The sequence below is a fragment of the Syngnathus leptorhynchus genome, chromosome 8, assembly GCF_054491065.1.
Source record: "Syngnathus leptorhynchus isolate UIUO chromosome 8, UIUO_Slep, whole genome shotgun sequence".
NCBI lineage: Eukaryota > Metazoa > Chordata > Actinopteri > Syngnathiformes > Syngnathidae > Syngnathus > Syngnathus leptorhynchus.
The window spans coordinates 3,748,575-3,769,618 of NC_141202.1; the positions used below are offsets into that span (position 1 = coordinate 3,748,575).

The following is a 21,044-nucleotide window of genomic DNA, read 5'->3' on the forward strand; positions in this document are numbered from 1 at the left end:
TCAGTCCAAAATAGAGGAATAAAGGAGAAAAGGAATAAAATGATAAAGGATAAAAAATAAATAAATAAATAATACTTTTGAGAAACTGAAATTATATTTTGCACATTATCATATATTAACTGACATACATCAATAATAATAATAATAATAATAATAATAATAATAATAATATACAGCCCTATATCACATATAATATAGGCAATATTTTAGTATCCCACGATTAAAATGATTCCAGCACTCACACTGGCAACTTTCCACATTTGGTAACTGTATTTTATTTATTTTTTTCCCTGCACTCGCTGCTCCAGAATGTCTGAAACATAACTTCTTACCACGTGGCCGTGCAGACACGCCTCGCTCACACAAATTATACATCGAGACTAAACCATAGAGAGCATCCTTGACGTAACATGATTGCATCTCTCGCTCAAGCCCGCACCGAGAATTCATGCTGACTTCCACTTGAACCACTCCCCCCCCCCTTCCTTTTTTTTTCTACTCGTGCAGCAATTCTAACGTAATTAGATAAGTGAGGATTAAAAAGGAGGCTAAAGAGAAAACTAGTAGGGATGAAAGTAAAAAAAATCCCGCCCTTGCTGACAGTGTAGCCACTGCAAATGGCCCGGCGAGCACAAATTACAGGTTGACTGTGTCAGAGGAGGAGAGTGTATTTGTAGAATGTGTGTATGTGAGGTATGTTTGCTTCTGTTTGTACAGAAGATTATACAGCATATAACAAATCCTTATTTATACCTTCCTACTATGGAAGTTCAAAGGCGTGTTTGCGTGATGCAACCCATGCTAGGTTACCACAGGAGACAGCGTGTCGTCGTCTCGGTTATTGTGTGTCGAGCTTTAACAAGTTCCCTGTAGGAAGCCGGGGCCTCGTTCTAAATATAAATCAATTTAATTACCCATCTTCACTACCTTCTTTGTCTAAGCAACTTGCCTTAATGTGATTTTTTTTTTTAACACAAACGATACATTCGTTTGTGTACAGTAAAGTATTTGGACGAGGTCGTTTTACGCCGAGCACGGCAATTCTCGTTCTAATGGAGCAGATTTGATATCAGATATTAACTGGAAGTGCTAAATTCATTTTGTCAATTTGCGAGCATCATGGCAATGACACATGCTGGAACAAATGCTTTCACCTTTCACCCCACTTTGTGTGTAATTTATCTTCCGAGACCTTTCCTGCTTTAAAGATGTCATATTTATCTCCCTCAACACAAGTACGCCCCTCTTCAACGATTGGGTTTTCCCCTCAGCAAATTTACGGGGAATGCAATTGTCGTGAGTGACCTGAACCACCAATCCTGTGCTGATGTCTTCCTTTCTTTCCGCCGCCCCTTTTGAAAAGCAGCAGAATAAGCTGAAACCTTAGTCCATTTGTATTGCCGGGACAAAAGAGGACCCATTGTGACCAGGAGGGGTGCGGGGAGCTGCTTGGGGGTCACTGGGCCAGAGAGGACTTAAGTCAGAGTCCCACCCCTGCCGGGTGAAGCCTTTTGGACTGGTTTTGTAGACCAGGACCAGGTAGAGTCTCCGTATATGTGTTAAGAATGCCGAGTTGCGGCAGCGTGCCTTTATCTGGCTGGACGGGGCTTTCGACAGGGATGGGAGGGGTGAGCGGGTGAGTGACAGGGACTCCAATGCACTGCCTCTCTCACGCCCCAGCAGGAGTTTATTCAACTCCAGCTGCCACAAAGCACAAGAGCTGGAAATGGACAGGGCTGATCCAGATCGTAGCGCTCGGATCGCTTGACGCGGGATTTTCATGCTGTCGGGCAAAATGCACCCCAGAGCCAAGTCGAGGAGTTGTGACAACTACCTGTGTATTAAGGTATGGGCTTGTCACTTTTTTGACTAGTTGTTATTGTGCAGAGTGTTGACAATGTCGCTTTTTTGTATTTGCATTAAACAATGGAGGCAACAATGTGGTTGCTGATGTTGCATATTGGAGCCGTCCAATGAAAAGCGGCTTTCCCCCACATTTGTTTGTTTTCTATTGGAAATGGAAAAACATTCCATTATTAAATTCGGCTCTTTCTGTGGGTGAATTTGCTGTCGATGATCAACTTGTGGGCTGAGCGACTGTAAAATATTCTGGGAGGTTGTTAATGGACAAATAAAAGAAAACAAGATTTGAAGTGGAGGATATCGGGGTCAACGAAGTACACTCCTTTGTATCCTTCTTGATAAGCAACTTTCCTTTATCAACTCCTAACTTGTTTTGGTATGCACCCGCTCTATATTTACCCCGCACAGGAATTAACTTTTTTTTTTTTTTTTCTTGATTGCCTTTGGCTCTGTCGTTACTTCCACCATGAACAGAATAACTCGCAGTCGCTCGATCTTAAAATGCACAACAACATCCTCAAGTGTGTGTTAAAGAATGTAGGGAAGAAGTTAAAAGAGGTCAACTTGAGTTGCTGGAGAACAATATCCTGCAGCAAGTGTTGTTTACGTCCTGTCAGACAAAGACATCGGTCGGCAGACGACATCAATCAAGTCTTTCGAGACTTTTTTTTTTTTTTAAACGGCTACGAGGAACCAAGCCACAGTTTTGCTTCCCTTGAGCTCTCCATCAGTTCCAATTCAAAAACTTTTGAGAGTTTATCAGGTCTTTAATATGACCCATGGCCTTTTGGCATCATCCTACTGCCTGTGAAGCTCTCGGTTAGCTCGAAGCTCTCCCGTTACACTCCCTTGGTGGTTTCATGCTTCACTGGACGCCTGGTAGGCAGCCTTTTGTGCCTGTGACCTACTAAATGAGTCTGTGAGCACCTCTTGATCACTCTCGCTCCACCTTTCTCTCTGATTCATCCTTTGTGTGCATGCTTATTTATAAAATTCTCTTCATGGCTTCCCAATTTAAAAATGATTTGATGTTTGGAATCATCTGGCTTCTTTTTTTTACGCGTCTCGGTAACAGCTGGTTTGCTGAAGGTGGAGACAAAGTATTCCACCTAGATCCAGAGACCACTAATTAAGTTTCTCCATCATATCGGCAGCCATTTTCTATGGAGAGCTGGAATCACGAAAAGGTGGGACTATCCGTTTTGGTTTGTACAGTATGTCACGGGCGAGACATGCACGTGTGTTTACCTGCCACAATATTAGGGACACCTGCATGAGATGAATCAGGGCGAAACTGTTATTAAATGTTAAATATACGAAGGTAATGTCACTTTTTTTCCCTGAAAATTACTGATACTGTAATAATATTTCATAAGAGCGATATTCGATACTTTTCAGACCGACACTGAGTTCTCAATATTTGAGTAGTGACCGATACCGAGCACCGATACCATTCGTACTTTTGAGATGTAAAATGTTTCCAAAAAACAATGAAATGTTTTTTTAAAGACTTTTATACCCTCAATAAAGCTATGAAATAATGTCATTTTTCTTATAATGTTTTCATTTCTAGTTCCGTAAAACGGCCACAGTAAGACGGACAATATTGGTATTGGTCAACATCCCACGTACCGATACCGTAAAGATTTTTACTTAGCATTTTTAGTTCCATAACACGTCCACAATATCGGTATCGGTCAACGTGGCAAGAACCGATACCGTAAAATAAGGTTCCGATACTCGCCCATCCCTTATTTTATTTCATAAAAACTGATGTCATTCGTTTGTGCAGGTGTGCCTATGCATTACACAGGCTGACACGACCTTCTTGGCGATGGCTACAGTAGATCTTTAGGATGAATCTTCAACATGTGCTAGCTTGAAAATCTCACGTCCCTACTTGTACTTCTTTCCTTCCTTGGGAACCTAAAGAGGAAACTTAGTGACCCGTCTTCACAGGCTTTCCTCCCATTGTTTGCATTCTCCTCATAAAACATCTCGTTGTTCTTCTTCTGCCCTGGAGACATTTGTGTCCCTCGCTAAGTGCTGTCTGACTACTAAATGGAAGTGGGCGCTTTTTGTTTCTGGAGACCAACACTGTCCCGCACACACCACTTAGGAAGGGGCGTTGATCACAATGAAGGCCTTGTAGCCAAAGTCGTGGCATGTGTAACCAACGCGGTCAACTGTACTCAATCTTCTCTAATAAATAGCGACAAAGAGCCGCTTCGTTCCAAAAAGAGTGAAACACGGCGCTAGCTTGACTTTCGCTAGCTTTGTCATGCAAAGCAGCAAAATGTTCGGCTGCCAAACGGTGGGACTTTCCCCCCCACCCCCCCGGCTTTTCTGTCTATCTGCACGGTTATCGTTGGAGGGCAGATGTCTCGTCCAACTATTGTGTTCCGTTCGGGAAGGACAGATAGCAGAAAGATGTTTGGCCTTGACTCCCACTCCTGTGAACACAACCTGCATGCCAGATTGGTCTCTCTGTGTTCCATGTCAGGCTCTTCAATTTACCAATCACGTATAGGTCAGATCATAAAAAAAAAAAAAGGTCACTCGGCAGTAGGCGGACTTTCCAATTGTGCTGTTTATGTCCGCTGTCAGTGACATCATTCGGTCCAGGTGTTTCCCTTGGAACTGATGGAAAGAGCATCGGTGGTTCCGGTTTCCTATCGTCATACAACTTCCGGGATCATGTTCAATCTGAAAATAAGTCTATTTATCTGCAGTTGGAATCACGGTCATTCATGTCAAACGATCTGGCGAGTAGTTGAAGGCTCGCTTTTTGTCATAATCTACAAAAGTTGGGTTCAGCTTGTCACATGATGTTCTACCATCACTTATCTGTCTTGTGTGTAGGCGGTATGGGAATATCTGTGTGACCGTCTCGCCCACATAAATAATAAAAAAAAGTGAACTGTGCTCTACTTTATGAAAAGGCCAAACAGCCGACGGAACATTTATGTTTTTCTCACAGGACGCTGAATCTTTGGACAGTTGTATCCAAAGCACTTTGTCGGCCTTGTACCGACCTTTCAACGTCACCGCCTCCACCGTCCTGTGGCAACTTTTCAGCGTGGTGGAAAGACAGTACCGAGGAGACGGTCTCCGCTGCTTGATCGATTTCTTGCTTCCCGCCAAGAGGATTCTTCACATCATCCAACAAGAAACTTGCGTAAGTGGTTCCATTTTTCATAGTCAATATTCTCCAATGCAGCCTTTTGTGGGTCCCGCTTGTACGACCAAAACAAACTTGATTCATTTTCTGATCGCACAATGACGTTAGCGACGTTCCGAGAACGACCTGGAAAGTTTTGGTATTTTGGGCCACTTGAGAAGATTCTCTCTCAAAAGCTTTTCTGCACAACCAAGATTTCTTTGTCTTGTTGTTTGGAAACCAGGCCTGATCAGACAAGTCCGTCACTGGGAGTGACTCATCATTTGCGTAGTTAAAGTTAAATTATATGTTGTAACAATGCTGACGATTTTTCAGACAGGGAATTTGTTTTCTTTTTGTTTTATTAATTTATTGATATGTTTATTTATTTCTCTATCTATTGATTTATGATTAAATTGTACCTTCCTTTTTTTTTTTTTTCTCCAGTTAAGGTTCCGAGGACTGCTGCTCTATAATGAAGGCTGGCCTCTGTGCATTCACGACAAAGTTGTCCTGCAGTTGTCGCCCTTGCACAAAGTCAGACTAAAGCAAGGAGACTTCTACCTCCAAATTGTCCCGTTAGGCCGCAAGGCCGCCAAGCTCGCGATAAAATGCTTGTCGGCCAGCGGGCAAGCTATCGTGGAGATCCCCGTAGCGGAGAGCATGTACGGCAGCGTCTTCACCGCTGAGTTCCTGCAGAATGTAACGCTGGAACGGAACCTACACCCGCTCCAGAACTGCTTGCTTACAACCGGCAAATCCGTGTACAGGACCCCGTGGAAGAACGTGGTCAACCCTCTGTTTGTCAGCAGCACGGCGGAAGCCATCATGCAAGCGCAGTGCAGCAGGGTGGGCTTCCGAGGACAACTCAGCACCTGCAGCACCAGCGGATCCACGGGAACCCTGGACAGCCACCGCAGCTCCCGCGAGTCCCTCCATTCTCAGGGAGCCGACTCCACTTTCTCGGAACCGACCTCGCCGAGCAGAAACCGCACGGAGACCGGCGGCGATAGCCATAGCATGACTCGAGAAGACATAACAACTCCCGTCATTAAGATCAGCTCCACCGAAGAGCGTGGGATGGAACACAGAGGGGAGGACGGCGGTGGGAGAGAAAGAGGACCGACATCTAAGATGCTCTCCTTCAGCACAGATCTCAGCAATCCCGGCCCTCGCAGACGTCAGCCCAGAGACTCGGTGGCTTTTGAAAGCAGAAGACTTTTCAGGAAATCCTACATGGAAGCCCTGCAGAACCCCATGAGCCTCGGCTCCAGCACCGAGTCCATCCTGGAAGAAAATCCCGAGCACGGGAACCTCAGAGAAGGTTCCGTCACACCGGGCAGCAGCCCGGACACTCGCGCTTCTTCTCGAGAACACTTAGCCCGGAGATTGGGGAGTCGGGGCTGGCTGAGTGGGGACGATTCCAGACCCGGCACACCTTTGCATTATTTACAGAAGGGACTGAGGAGTGCGGAAAGACGGGCGGAACGCCGTTCAAAGTCATTGGAGAGGACTAACAAAGCCGGCCAGGGTAAAGCTCACCGGGAGAGATCTTCTTCCGGCGGCTCGGCGAGCATCTCCACCAAAAAGTTGATGAATGGATACGTTCTACGCTTTGGGAAGTTGGAAGTGGAGGCCTCGCTTCCTGGTTGCGAAAAGAGGAGCAGTAAAGAAGTAGCGGGTATGTGCCACTCTTCATGCAATCTTGGTAGTAGTTGATTTTAGTTTGAAGAAATGTGCTCCATGTATGATCGTCATGATTTTTTCAAATAACGCACCTGCAGGGGTTTGAAAACAAAGTTTGAGGCTGGAGAACAGAACAGGCTAACGTGGGCAGGTTTTGTAACGATAGCCCGCAGCAAGACTCGCTACAACAGCTCATCAAGGGTGAGACAGCTCACAACTTTGAAACATTAATGCCGTCACTGTTGACAGATTGCTTTTCAGAGGTGACTTGCTGTGTTCTTTGGCACCTCTGGGGGTGGGGGCGAGGGGGGGTGGGGCCGCAAAGTGAAGTCACAGATCTTTTGCAGCGAGGCGAGTGTGTGTTTTGTTTTGTGTTGTTTCGCGCAAGGTAACTGAGGTAACAGATAACGCGGGAGTGACGTCTCCAGCGCTTTTTTTGTTGTTGTCGTTGTTCCGCAGAACTTATTTGTCATGGGTTGGAATATGAACTTAGCTTTTGTCGGTGTATAAGCCATATTTGGTGTCTTGCATCACTTTGAGAAAAAGCGTATGGTTTTTGGGGATAATTTTGATAATATTATTATTATTATTTTTATTGTTTTATTTTAATTTATGTTTTAATTCACTCTCAATATTATAATTTGATGCCAATAAGTGCCCAATAAATGTTTAACAATGTTGTGGCAGTAAAATGATTAACTGATAAATAAGCAGCTTGTTTATCAAATAATCATAATAATAATTTTTTTTTAATTGGTTAATTATTTTGATCTTTTTTTATTTAAAATGGTGAAATGGTTTTTTTTAAGTCCACCATGAAAGTGTGACTGATTATCTTACTTTTTACTTCTTCTTATTGTCTTACTTTGGAATATCAGATCAGTCCAACACCATATTAGAAAAATCACAATACAATCATCAAAGTAATCAAATATCACATCCCCATTGCATTCCTAAAATGACCTCAGGAGGGGATTGCATTTCGGCTGTTGCAAAACAGGTTTCCCACAACGCTTGCTTCATAGACAACAAAAGATTTTGTAAACCAAGCAGAAGAACCTCAATGTCCCACAGTGAGGCGGCCCATCGGTACAACACAAATTCAAAAAGTTCCGTGAAAGACTCGAAGCAACCACACATTTCCTTTCTGATCAAGTTCCCATCCCCACTGACCGCTCCAAATTTAGCTTCGACAGTGTCTAGCGTAGGACACAAAAAGCAGATTTTTCACAATACTCCAGAGGCTTTACTCGACGTTTGTCACTTCCTGTGAAAACAAAGCAATTTAGGAAACGTGGGGAAAACACAAGCCCGCTCACACAGTGGCACAGGAAATGCACGGACTATTTGAAGACAATAGAGGCTGTGCTGGCTGCTTTTTACTTCCACACAAGTGAGCCGGACTATAAAAAGAGGCCACAAACACAACAGTGTCACACACGCCATCACCCAATCTTGTTTGTTTTTAAAATCCCATCCAGACTTTAATATGACTCTGCTTTCTTAGGATGAGTATCACTATCCTTATATTACAGCAATGGATCTGGCAAGAGGGAGGGCTGCGTCACTGTGGGAGTAATCACACTTGATATTATTCATGGCCAATCAAAGCCAGAGTTTCAGTGATATCACTAAAGTTTCTAGTTTCCTATTCGATTTCGGAATGAGTCACACAAGCTATAATAGCGGCAACTTCTCTTGTATCGTCCTCAAGTGTAATTTGAGATGAGTGCTAATTGATATACACAATGAAATGCTATTCGGATGCAATTTCACAAACCCGCACTCCAGATTAAGTGTGGAAATTTTGTTAGCCTGAGTTGTATATCTGAACGGGCCCCGGGGAGCAAAGTGCTGACGTGTCTAATAACGGCAAAATTACCCACGTTGATGGTACATCTGGTTTGCGGTATGAGTCAGTGTCGGTTACTATGATTATAACACACCGAGGTGAAAGGAAGCTTCACTCTTTTTTATTAAATTTTGTTGTATTATTATTATTACAGGGCAGCAGGAGGACAGCGGCGATGACAGGAAGTCGAGACTTGGAGAAGACGAGTCCAATAGCCCCAAAAGAGCCAATGGCTCAGCTATCGGGTTGGGGTCATCGTCAAGTTCCTCCAATGATAGTAACTTGTCCCTCCCTAGACGGATGTCAGAGGTCAATCAGGAACTGCTGGTATCCGGCGCTGTCATTTTGCCAGGTAAGGAGCAGCCCAAAAAAAAATAGTCGTTGTCTTTGTTTTGTTTTCTACCCCAGCTGGTGTTTTGTTTTCCAGGAAGCAGAGATCGTGGTGGGAGGGCGGTATTGCAGGTGTGCACCAGAGCTCAGGTGTGGGCAGGCGAAAGTTGCTCAGTGCACGACCTCAGCAGTTTAATGGTCTACCTTCACTCCACACTGCGGTATGTTGACAACAGTCACCGGTTGTTTTCATTTTTTAGTCAGTAAGTGCCCGCAGCTTAAAGTCAAAACCAGTTGGACAAAAATAAATACACAGTATTTAATCTTGTTGCCGATTTCCCCCACGGCACATAAATATTTTATTTATTATATATATATATAATATATATACAATAAATATATATTATATAAATAATATTATTATATAAATATTATATTATTATTTTATTATATTATATTATTACTTTAATTATATTATTTATATATTATATAAATAATATGATTATATATATATATATATATATATATATATATATTATATATATTATATTATATATATATTTTATTTGTATTTGTTTAGTTTTTATATTTATGTATATATGTATATATAAATAAAATATAGATAATATATATATATATATATAATAAAATATATACTATAATATATACATTTTAAATATAATTGTATTTATTTATTTTTTTTCATTTTTCTATTTTTTTTGTCTAATGACTGGATTATGCTCGTTGTGGTTGTAGGAAAGAAAAACGTGATGAAGGTCTGACAGTTGTGATAGACAGCAGAAGGCAGCCGCCTGTTCCAGCTCTCTTGTCATCGCTGTCTGAATTTCAGGTGAGGTGTGCACTGACCTGCTTTCCAAGACCCCGTAAATATTTCCAGGCCTCACGTGTTGAAGCAAAGCCAATTATCTTCCTCCCTTTTTTTTGCATTCTTTTCCATTTTTCCCCTAATGCTGGACGTTTCAGAAAAAAAGAGGCACACCTTCAAGTTGTAATGACTGCACTTCTTCTGAGAAAAGGCTAGCCTCAGGGCTAACGTGTGCTTACACGTCTGTTTTGAAGCCATGACTTTCAGAAGACTCGCAAGAACCATATGATTATGTTTTCAGTCTGGCTTACTGAGGCCGAGATGCTCAGACATTGTAAAAAAAAAAAAAGATTTAATAGCATCTGTCTACATATGTAAAACATTTCTAGGGCACTCCACTCTTTTAACTTTATGAGTTGAAATATATAATCATTTTATAATCACGAAAATATGCATGTTTCTTCAGACACTGGTACCAAATGCACTTTACTCGGTTCTTTTCCTGGCGGATAAGGAGGCAGCAACCAAACCTGAAAGAGACATTGTCAACATCCAGGTGAGTAAATAAAGTTATTATCACGTGTGCACCCAGCGACGTATTTGTGTTTTTCCCTCCGCAGACTGAAACATTGTCATCGTTGAAGGCCCTGCTCAAGCACGTTGAAGCAAATCAGCTCACGCGTGACCTGGAGGGAACCTTTCAATACGACCACAACCACTGGATGTTCTTCAGACAGGTGAATGGGACTAACGCTGTGGCTCACTATATTTCTCGAGCCATATTCATATATTTTTTTAAATCCATACAGAAAATAGAACCATTTGCCAGTAGCTGCAGCGAAGCCATCGCTTCCCTCCAGGAGTCCATCGCCACGTTAAGTGACAGTGGCAACCTCAAGACATCTCAGGTTGGACCTGAATGAATTAGTTCAATCCAAAAATGGATATCAACTCAAAATATTTGTTTTGTTTAGGAGGTGTCTCAGATGATGGAGCAGCAGAAACATCTGATGAAGTGCGTGTTGAATGACAGCCATCTAAATAGGTTACGTCTGGAAGGTGGCACCATCCTCGCACGCATCAGGAAGGAAGAGGCCTGTGAGAACGAAAGTTACAGGTACTGCTGAAGGCGAGATCTTTCACTTCCTGTTAATGCACCAAAAAAAACAAAAACCGACCGTGTCGTGAATATTTTTGCTTGTCTTCAGGGATGCTGTCGATATGTTGAGTGCGCTGTACAACCAAGTAGATGAAGAGGTCCATGAGCTTGTCATTTTGTCCAATAAGTCACAGAAGGACTTGGAAAGTCTCCTGGAGGTGCGCAGGTTTGAGGAACAGACACAACAGGTGAGCCATTACTATTTCCTTCTTTATTTGAGTTTATTTTATTCGATTTTGTTTTATTTCAGGTCAAACTGTGGTTCGATGTGGAGGGAGATAAACATCTCACACCTTTAGAATCACTCTCTTTGACTGTCAGCAACATAAAAGACATGAAGGAGAGCTTGGACCAATTTCTAAAAGAGTCAGTGGTAAGTGTGTTCATACCCACAACGGCGCAAACGCCCAGGGCTAACTGCGTGCATCTGCAAAACAATAAAACGCTGGATATAAAAAAATAAGACAACCTTTGCCAACGTCATGTGATTTATCAAGAAGTGTAACGCAATCTGTTGTCCTTGTGTGGGTTGCCAGCACCAGCAGAGGCATGCCCTGCAGATGGTGAAAGACTCTCCGCAGTCTCTTCCTGGCTCCGTTTCCTCGGAATTCAAGCAACATCTTGTCTCCATCCTGAGCAGAGTGGAGAAGAGGAAGACACACCTGGACATATTGGGAAACCTTTATGAATTTTATGACTCGGTAAATGCGCCAAAAAAAGTTAGAGAACATTTTTTGGGGGGAGCTCTTATGTAAACGTTCTGCTGCTTATTTAGTCTGACTTTAAATTTGGCTTAATATACAGTAAAAATAAAAATAAAAAAATAAATAAAAATAATAAAAATAAAATTAAAAATAAAAATAAATAAATAACCGGTGCAGTGTCTTTGAATCATCCGTAGGTGAATCAATGGCGGGAGCACTGCCAGGACTATGTCAGTCACCTCAACACTTCAGGTGAAGCTCTTTCACCCACCGTGGTCCCGACCCTGCGGGATTACTGCGCCGAGGCCTGCAAGTTCTCCATGGACAACTTCAGCCCACTCAATGATATGGTCCTCTCCCTGGAATGTCCTCAGCAAGTCCAGCAGTGGAACGCCGTGTGGCAAAAATGTCAGCAGACCAAGCAGCAACTGGAAGACACTTTGGCCCGAGCCACGAGGGCATCTTCAGACTCCATTTCCTCAGAATTTACGGATGTTTTCAAGCCCGCGGAGATCCAAATTGGTGTAGCGGACAATAGCGGGGGTGGACTTCTATGCGAAGGTTCTTCTTGTTCCAGCAGGACCGCTACGCCACTCGCTGTCGAGAATTCCAAACCACAATGCGATGAGCCTTTCTCCAAAAGCCCCTCGGGTTCCATCTCTTCCTCCTCACGCTTCACTTTCCCGCCCGACAGCAAAATGAGCCCGTCGATGTTTGACGACACAGACAGCGACTGTACCATCGACTCCTCTATCTCGTGCCACTCGGAGCCCATCTTCTCCGCAGCTTCTCGACTCCGCAAATCACCCATGAAGAAGATCATGAAGAAGACCATGAGCTACGAACTCACGCCGAGGGACGGCTGTCATTCGGACTCCAGCCACGTGCATGGTTACACGGGGGTGTACATCAAAGGTTTGGAGGTGGCCAATAACGTATCTGCAGAGAAGATGCTGCAGAGACCAGATGTCACGAGCCCAGCGTTAGGACGCAGTCGCAGTATGTCTACGCCCTCCAGAATCCATATCAGGAACAACGAAGGAGATGGCAAGAAACCGAGCAGGTCAGCAAGTTTTTATGATTCATCTAAGAAATTTGGAATTTGACTTTGGATGTTTTTGCTTCGGGTTCCCAGTAAAATGCAGCACATCATGGACGAGATGATCTCCACCGAGAGGGAGTACGTTCGTTCTCTCAGCTACGTGATTGAGCATTATTTCCCCGAGATGGAGCGTCTGGATCTGCCCCAGGACCTGCGCGGCAAACGTAGCATCATTTTCGGCAACGTGGAGAAGCTGTGGGACTTTCACAGCCAGTACTTCCTCAAAGACCTGGAGGCACGAGCCCACTCCCCGCTGTCCATCAGCAGCTGCTTTCTCCGACATGTGAGCGTCAAACAATCCAGTCTTGCAGTTAAACAGTTAATAACACACAGCTCGTAATTGAAATCACTTCCATGGTGGGAAGGAGCTCATGCTGACATGCCGGTTTATTTTCCGCAGTGTTTTAACTTGTTAATTGTGTGCGTGCGTGCAGGAGGATCAGTTTGGAATGTATGCCCTGTACAGCAAGAATAAACCACGCTCCGACTCCCTGCTCAGCAGCCATGGGAACGAATTCTTTAAGGTGCGTCTGGAAACTCTGGTAACATTCTTCGCTGGGTAAAAAGGTCAGCACTGATCCCACAATGGTGCCGACGTATAAGGTGTGTTGTTCAAAGAAAAAAACTAAAATGTATTTAAGAGAGTGCAAAATGTGTCTCCGGTCGGTACTTCTCAGTAAATTGACAATTAAAGAAAACTAAATGAAAAATAATCCAAAATAAATATCAGTAAATTGACAATTAAATAAAAATAAATAAAAAAAATATCTCAGTAAATTAAAGAGAAAAAAAAAACAACAGAAAAAAATAAACAGATAAAACATGGCAGTAAGATACATACACGTCCTAACGGTCTTCTCGCATCTCAGAATAAACAGCTGGATCTGGGGGACAAGATGGACTTGGCATCCTACCTGCTGAAGCCCATCCAGAGGATGAGTAAATATGCCCTGCTGCTGAAGGACCTCATCAAGGAGTGCGGCCAGTCACAAACGCAAGAGCTGAGTGACCTTCGCACCGCCGAGGAGATGGTCAAGTTCCAGCTTCGCCATGGCAACGACCTGCTGGCCATGGACGCCATTCGGGGCTGTGACGTAAGCACATAGTCCATTGATGCTATCTATGGTGGTTTTGCATTGTGCGTGAAGCTAACCATGGACGTAAATTCATCAATGTTACTGTTGATAAAATGAAAATTTGAGGATTTGGACTTTTGAAAATTATTTTAAAATATCTAAATGATTAATTGATTCTCAGAAATCACGATTGATTACTAATTTAAAAATGATTAGTTGCCCATTAATCATTGCATGGCTACTTGAGACAAAAGAACAAAAGTCTACAGAGAAAAACTTGAAATTCTTAAAGGAAGCTCATGTTTTTGAACTTGATGTCATCCTTTTTTGTATACAGTAGTGAGGTCAGAATCCCACCAGAGCTTCCATTGTTGTGTGTGACGCATGTGACCCGAGATGTTTCCTGTCTAGGTGAACCTAAAGGAACAAGGTCAACTTCGCTGCCAAGATGAGTTCATCGTCTGGTGCGGACGAAGGAAGTACCTCCGTCACGTCTTCTTGTTTGAAGACCTCATCCTCTTCAGCAAGACCAAAAAGATAGAAGGAGGATATGACATTTACATCTACAAACAATCCTACAAAGTAAGCGTTTTATTTTCAGCGTTGGCCGGGCTTTCGGAAACTGAGTCGTTTTTATTTTTTTTATAGACAGCAGAGATTGGTATGACTGAAAATGTTGGCGATAGCGGTCTGCGCTTTGAGATTTGGTTCCGGCGAAGGAAATCCCAAGACACGTTTATCCTTCAAGCAAGCTCTGTGGAGATCAAGGCGGTATGGACTTCCATCATAGGGAAGATCCTGTGGAGGCAGGCGTTACGAAACAGACGTGAGCGTTTCTTCGTCAAGCGGCTCCATCGATTGTTGAGTATTTTTTTCGAGGGCTGTCTTGTTTTGCCTCGCAGAGTTGCGCATTCAGGAGATGGTGTCAATGGGCATTGGGAGCAAGCCTTTCATGGACATTAAGCCCAGTGATGCAGCCATCAATGACAGAGCCATCGACTATATCATGAAGGGGTCTGGTGAGACTTACTTGCCATTTAATCTATTGTTTTTTTTCAAGGTCTTCTTCCTATGTATTTTTTCTTGCAAACTCATGAAAAAAAAAATGAACAATACAATCCAAAATGTCCCTTTTTAATGATCTAAAAAAAAGACTTTTCCAGGTTCATGAAGTCCAAAAAAAATAAAAAATCGATGGGATTGATTGGGAGTTTTCAAATTCATTTTTAAATTCAAAACACAAAATAAAATAATAAATAAATAAATAAATTTATTTATTTTATAATAAATAAATAAATAAATTATATATATATATATATATATATATATATATATATATATATATATATATGTATATATATATATATATATATCTTGCAAATAAGTAAATAAATAAATAAATAAATAAATAAAATTAAAACACTAAATAAATAAATAAATAAATAAATAAATAAATAAATTATATACATATATATATCTTGCAGAGAGCAGAACATCACACTTTTCTGTCTTTATGTTGCCAACAGAATGTAGGACAAGGGCCTCCATAGCGGTGCCCTCGTACGAATACTCGGCTTCCATCAAGCGACCGCACTCCACAATCTCCAACAGCAGCACGTCATCCTCGGGCAGCCAGTCGTCGTCCTCCCTGCTGGGCTCGCTCAACCTCCACCTGTACTCTTCGCCCTTGCACCCTCACGCTCATCCTTACCCGCTGGCCGGCATTCCCTCCTTCACCCAGTGGCCTTACGACTGCATCGAAGAAGACGAGCTGGAACACGACTGTGGGAGCCAACCTTCCATGCGTGAGTTGGGATGCCCGCTTTCATTTTATTGCAAAATCATCACATAATTCTAGCTGACTAAATAAAACAAAATAAAATGAGCAAACCAACTTGCCTCGACTGCACAAAAGATGATTCGTACTATTTGCCATAATGAAAGAAATTCTTTTGTGTGTTGCGTGTCAGTCACGGAGAGTTCCGAGACGTCGTCCCAGTGCACTTCCAATGACAGCATGAGCGGCCTGAGCACCCTCACCTTACCCGGGCCCTCCGACGGGCTCCTGGACTCGTACAACAATAACAACAACAATGAGGAATCCTCCTCTTTCCTGTGCTCCTCCGTGGGGCCTGCCTCCGTGCAGGCCTCCTCCCTCTTCTCCAAAAGTGAAGACCTCCAACCGCAGAGCAACAAATTCATCACAGCAGTGAGTCTTTGCTCTGCGTCCTTGTTTTGAATCTTTCAAAAAAAAAATTCTCCCCAAGTACCACCTAGAATATTTATGTGCCAACTTCATGACCAACATAAAAATAATGTAACGTAGCAAGCTTGAATATTTTATCTGATAATTCTTTCACAGCCCACTAGAGGGAGCCAGAGTAGCACTAGTGGAATTTATGCTACACTTTGAGAATCACTGTCGATTGATATTAACGTCCTCATCTTTTACATCAACTCATTTTTCCATTAATTTGGGATGCATTAAATAAATGATTATGACTCCTTTAATGTGCTTCTTGTTCGAAGTAGGAAACATTTAATTACCTGAGTTAGAGGTAGTCATTTTGTGTTGCATATTAATTTTGTAGTTCTAATTTTTGTCTGATTGTTTTTTTTGTTTTTTTTTACAAATAAGTAAAACAAATAATCTTGAACAAAAATCTAACATCATTACATTCATTATACTACATTTAGAGAGTGTTCGGCATCCATTTTGAGTTGCCAAATATTGCCCCATGCCTTATACAGTCTCTCAAATTACAACTGAAGTATGAGCAATTAAGGATAAATTTTAGCAAGGTGTCTTAAGGACAAGCGGAAGTTAATAGCTTCATTTAAAAGCTCCCCATTTTGCCGCTTTTTATTTTTATTTTTTTGCCAGAGCCAGTCTTCTCATATAGTAGCCGTAGGCCTGTCGACAGTGGTGTGACTTAACACTTAGCTCAGTAAGTATTCGGCGTCACCATTGTGGTCGTGTTAACAGCCTGTTCGACAAACCGTGACGACTAAACATGGCCTTGTTACTAATACAGTACGTGTGAAAATCATGCATGGCCGTATGGCTTTGAACGCTTTGCTCCTATTGGGTGTTTCCCTTTGCCTGCCATTTCTCAAGTCCATTGATGTCATTTTGGAACGATTCTAAATGTGAACACACGCATGCTCTTGAACGCACTCAGTGATTTGCCTTTTTGAAGGTACAGTGGATATAAGTCCACACACCCCGGTAAGAATCATGAGAAACCATTTTTTCAACATAAATGTGAGCTATAATCTGTATCAAAAGTTAATTGTACAGGTTATAGGTCACATTATTAGTTTTGAAATGATTTGTCTTGATTTTTGCTTCAGAACACTGGAATTAAACAAGGGTGTGTAGACTTTTTATATCCACGATAGTATTTTCTTTTGTAAAATATAATTTGATTGTCTTCAGCTTTATAAATGTGAATGTGATGTGTGCACCCCCCAAAAAAGTAGGTCAGTGTCATTAACTCGGTTAGATGCTCAAAATATTTCTTTCCTTTTTTTTTTGCAGCTGTGAAGTCCCGACAAAGAGCAAAATTCCAACAAAGATGTGATTTCAAGTTCGATCCAAATGAATTGGAGAAAAAAAAGACATTACCGTCATGGTACTCATATGGTTTGTAATATTTCCTGAACAGTAAGCATCTCTGTTTATATTGTAGATGTTTTTCTTTTTTTGTCATTGTTGTGTAATTTACAAATAGCTGGCAGACCAATGCAGGCGAAAAAAAAAACCGCAGGTTATTGCTTTTGTTTGCTGTCCAGCATTGTGAGACTTGTACAGATGATTAAAAAAAAGTTTGTATGAAAAGATTTGTTAAATGTATTATTTACTGCATTTAGTTGAGTCTTGCATGCAAATAGCGTGTAATATTGTCAGACACTAAGAGAGCATTATGACAACCGCAATGTAGCATTTTGCAGTGTTGTGGGGGTGGAGGTGTCTTTTTCCATTAAAGGCACACATTGACCACATTTTTTTTCAGCGGGGTGGATGCCCTTAAGTTTGAGATGAAAAAAATTCAAATAGTTGTTTAACCACATTGACCACTGAAATTTGAGATGGAAAAAAAAATATGAGGTGCTAAGAAGTCTTTAAAATCCAAATGATTGTTAGCAAACTGGTTTATTATTTCCTCTTTCCACTATGGAGATCCACACGCAGAGAATTATACTGACCAAAAGCTGCAATCCCAACATGCAAAGTTCCAACGCCATCTACAAAGACATTTTAAATTGGCGATTTATGAAGCAATCCTTTTTTTTTTTCCATAATTACTCTCACCATCAAATCATGTTTTCTGTGAGCCCATTGTGTCAGGTCAGCGATTATTAAACCAAGGCCGGGTAATGCAAAAATGACACAAACACTGTTGATGAAGAGGGATGCCTGAAAAAAAACAAAAAAAAAAACATGGCTATTATTTCAAAGAAATATTCATGCACATGCAGTGTAAGAAGGCTTACTTACACTTAGCAATATTGGATATCTTTCCAACATGCAGGAAACACTTCCTGCAAAAATGAACTGAAAGGCAGGAGAATTTCAAATGATTGTGAAAAATAAAAAAAATAATCAATCAATCAATCAATCAATAAATAAATAGACTTAAAAAAATAGACTTCTTACAAGCATTCCGGTCATGTGAGAAACTCTGAAGAGCGTGGCGAGCGACTCGTTTATATTCAGACTTACGGCCAGCGTAAGACCAATTCCAACACTGAGCACTCCGCTGATAACCTGCAGGGACTGCAATGATTGATCCATAATCAATTTGTTAGAATTATTGATGTTAAATATTGTGGTAGCATGAAAAAAAATAGGGTATGAAATTATTCGCACAGCTAAATAATAAATAATATGTTTCATTCATTTGCTTATCCATCACATGAATATTTTTCGAAAACAAAAAATTGCATGCGCTTATTTTTTGTTACAATAAAAAAACTAGTTCAGTCTACAATGCATACAAAACTTTTTTTTTTCTTTTTACCATTTACAAGGAAGACCACAAGAACCCAAGTTTCCTGTTGCTGACTTTCGAACAGGCTGGACATCCTTTAACTGAACACCGCAAAACTTCGACCTGCAGTATTGTCGACTGTACAAAACATTCACTCAGATTCCTTAAGGAGGTTTTAAAATATATTTTCATTTAATAAATGCTGTCCTCCAATTAATCACCGTCATTAAGCCACATTCCAAATAAATATATCATTTAAAAAAAATAAATAAAGCTCTTTTGAAAAGGAATCAAAGATTTTTAAAAACAAACAAAAAATCTTATTCAAAAATCTTCATAATTAATTAAAATTAACCAAAGCATGCTTCTCGGCCTTACCCCCAACATCTCCATTCGATTCCGGAGCAAGTCATGCAAAGTCCAAATCTCATCCTCTTCGACTTTTGCGACTTGGTACCGTACCACCCTCGACGATTTCTCAACATCTTCGCACAGGCCTTGCTCAATTTCTTGGATCTCCATTTTCTCATGCGAACAAGCCATACTGCACTCAGCTGCAAGTACGTCATCAAAATATACAATTACACATTAAATCAATATTTTCATGTATTTTGTAATAATGATAAGGTTTAGTTTGGGTATTGTCACCACCTGTTCAGCTCCTTCTAGAAATGAAATTCTTCCTAAACTCTTTTTTTTGCATTGGGTTGCAAAATGTTAAATAAGCAAGCTGTTGAAGTTTGCAGGCAGTTTGTCACTTACCATCTCAGACTGTGCTCATCTCTCAAACAAACCCCTTTTTTTCAAAGCACGAGTCATGACAAAGAGGTCACACTTGTCACTTCCTCACTTGGCTGCTGATCATCATCATTTCTTCGCTAAACCTGTCGAACATCAGTTCCAGTGGATCAACACTAAATCTTTGAAGAACAATGAGGAAGACGTTTGCGTGTGACGACTCCATGATCATCAATATTTCCATCAGGAAAGATAACGAAGGACGGGGCTACGTTATGCCCCGAGAATTTAAGTGTGTGTTCCGAGACTCTTATAAGAGTTTTGCTTACAATGGATTCCCAAAACCTCTTGGGGTGAGTGGAAAAAAAAATTATCACAATTGAGAGAAATTGGATAAGAATAGTTGTAAATCGATGCTGATTGTTTTTTTTTTTTTTTTTTTTTTTTTTAAATATGTAGGCAGCACAATGTCTTGCTGGAGTGACGCTTTTCAGTGTTGGTGTGATGTTTCATCGCAAAGATGCCAACATGTTTTTCCTTTTACCGAGCATTTTGGTACGTAACCTTTGAGTCGAATTGAATTTTGATTGACATTTGAAATGACTTTTGCGTTAATTTGTGAATCTTCTACTTTATTTTATCAATGGTAGTTTGTGCTTTATGGAATGTTGACCTATACGGCAGGAAGTGTTTCCAACATGTGTGTGGTAAGTGAACTCTGGGGAAAATGTTGCTTTGGATGACTGAGATGTTTTTTTTTCTCTGGGTTTGTGGATTTGAGTATTTTTATTGCACTTGTCAGACCAAGGTGTCGTTCTGTCTGAACATCATAAGCTTCCTGCAGTCCACTGTGTTACTTTGTTTCTTTTTGCTCATCCATAACTCTTATGGGGGGGATGCCGAGCACGAGGCCAAGGTGAGTTCAGCATTTGATTTTTTTTTTTTTTTTTACTTATGCTGGAAACTGAAAATGAGATTCATCTCTTTTTATTCCCACAGCTGCAAATGGGGATTAAAGTGACCGCTTCCGTCCTGCTTTCGATGGAAAGCCTTATTGCCTTATTTCTCATCTATTGGGAGAGTAAAGCTGTGTGCAGGCAACATTTCAATATGCTGGTGTGTTGCCTTCTCTCTGATGCATTTCATCTATTAACCGATTAACTAATAAGGATCATTCCCCCCCTCACCCTGCAGCCCATTGTTCAGCTGAGACAGGAGGACTAACATCTTGATTCAACAAAACAACCCGATGAGATCAACTGACTGCTTTTTTAGTCATTATTAGCACATCAAATTTGCTTGCCTGGCAGAAGTTTACATGATACAAAATGCAATAAAATGTAGTTTTAACAGCCCCCAATGGCTTGCATCGCTCATGGCCCATCCTTTTTGGTTTTGTTTATCCTGCAAATCAATAAACAACCACTAGTGGGCAGCAAACACGAAGAAACAGCAAGGCGGAAGAAACATTGAATATTTGGAGTGAAACACCATTTGACATTCAAATATTATTTGACGTTTTTGTACCACATCATCACTATTACACACTTGAGT

General features: G+C 41.2%; 3 protein-coding genes across 5 annotated transcripts; 2 read left to right on the forward strand and 1 right to left on the reverse strand.

Annotated features, from left to right (window-relative positions):
- Window positions 1–1,703: 1,703 nt before the first annotated feature.
- plekhg4b (pleckstrin homology domain containing, family G (with RhoGef domain) member 4B) lies at window positions 1,704–19,050 on the forward strand. Of its 2 annotated transcripts, XM_085918096.1 has the most exons (24): window positions 1,704–1,846; window positions 4,844–5,041; window positions 5,471–6,704; window positions 8,716–8,913; window positions 8,989–9,112; window positions 9,648–9,741; window positions 10,184–10,273; window positions 10,338–10,454; window positions 10,527–10,625; window positions 10,692–10,834; window positions 10,926–11,064; window positions 11,127–11,249; window positions 11,413–11,577; window positions 11,778–12,643; window positions 12,716–12,965; window positions 13,117–13,206; window positions 13,552–13,776; window positions 14,170–14,340; window positions 14,407–14,584; window positions 14,661–14,777; window positions 15,285–15,563; window positions 15,729–15,967; window positions 16,643–16,706; window positions 17,300–19,050. In XM_085918096.1, exons 1-23 carry the CDS (start codon window positions 1,781–1,783, stop codon window positions 16,688–16,690), a joined length of 5,253 nt encoding a protein of 1,750 aa, XP_085774222.1. In that variant the 5' UTR covers window positions 1,704–1,780; the 3' UTR covers window positions 16,691–16,706; window positions 17,300–19,050. The 2 variants fall into 2 exon arrangements, with proteins under 2 accessions (XP_085774222.1, XP_085774223.1); XM_085918097.1 differs by lacking the exon at window positions 16,643–16,706 and having other exon boundaries at window positions 17,300–19,048.
- On the reverse strand, window positions 17,899–19,650 carry LOC147051981 (uncharacterized). Of its 2 annotated transcripts, none has more exons than XM_085918101.1 (6): window positions 19,515–19,650; window positions 19,131–19,306; window positions 18,419–18,538; window positions 18,260–18,316; window positions 18,074–18,178; window positions 17,899–18,006 (listed from the first exon to the last, which is right to left on the reverse strand). In XM_085918101.1, the coding sequence occupies exons 2-6, from the start codon at window positions 19,293–19,295 to the stop codon at window positions 17,902–17,904; spliced, it is 552 nt and encodes a 183-aa protein (XP_085774227.1). In that variant the 5' UTR covers window positions 19,296–19,306; window positions 19,515–19,650; the 3' UTR covers window positions 17,899–17,901. The 2 variants fall into 2 exon arrangements, with proteins under 2 accessions (XP_085774227.1, XP_085774226.1); XM_085918100.1 differs by having other exon boundaries at window positions 19,404–19,596.
- Window positions 19,305–20,955, forward strand: LOC147051982 (uncharacterized). Its single transcript, XM_085918099.1, has 6 exons — window positions 19,305–19,843; window positions 19,950–20,045; window positions 20,141–20,197; window positions 20,293–20,406; window positions 20,490–20,606; window positions 20,685–20,955. The coding sequence occupies exons 1-6, from the start codon at window positions 19,685–19,687 to the stop codon at window positions 20,712–20,714; spliced, it is 573 nt and encodes a 190-aa protein (XP_085774225.1). The 5' UTR covers window positions 19,305–19,684; the 3' UTR covers window positions 20,715–20,955.
- Window positions 20,956–21,044: the final 89 nt, after the last annotated feature.

Bases quoted from the DNA above. Each gene is read 5' to 3' on its own strand.
- LOC147051982 (XM_085918099.1), top strand. From the start codon at position 19,685: ATGAGGAAGACGTTTGCGTGTGACGACTCCATGATCATCAATATTTCC. The intron at 19,844-19,949 runs GTGAGTGGAAAA...TTAAATATGTAG, and splicing joins GATTCCCAAAACCTCTTGGG to GCAGCACAATGTCTTGCTGG. The intron at 20,407-20,489 runs GTGAGTTCAGCA...TTATTCCCACAG, and splicing joins ATGCCGAGCACGAGGCCAAG to CTGCAAATGGGGATTAAAGT.
- plekhg4b (XM_085918096.1), top strand. From the start codon at position 1,781: ATGCTGTCGGGCAAAATGCACCCCAGAGCCAAGTCGAGGAGTTGTGAC. The intron at 5,042-5,470 runs GTAAGTGGTTCC...TTTTTTCTCCAG, and splicing joins TCATCCAACAAGAAACTTGC to TTAAGGTTCCGAGGACTGCT. The intron at 10,835-10,925 runs GTACTGCTGAAG...GCTTGTCTTCAG, and splicing joins TGTGAGAACGAAAGTTACAG to GGATGCTGTCGATATGTTGA.
- LOC147051981 (XM_085918101.1), bottom strand. From the start codon at position 19,295: ATGGCTTGTTCGCATGAGAAAATGGAGATCCAAGAAATTGAGCAAGGC. The intron at 18,179-18,259 runs GTAAGTAAGCCT...GTTTTTTTTCAG, and splicing joins GATATCCAATATTGCTAAGT to GCATCCCTCTTCATCAACAG. The intron at 18,007-18,073 runs GTGAGAGTAATT...ATGTCTTTGTAG, and splicing joins ACAGAAAACATGATTTGATG to ATGGCGTTGGAACTTTGCAT.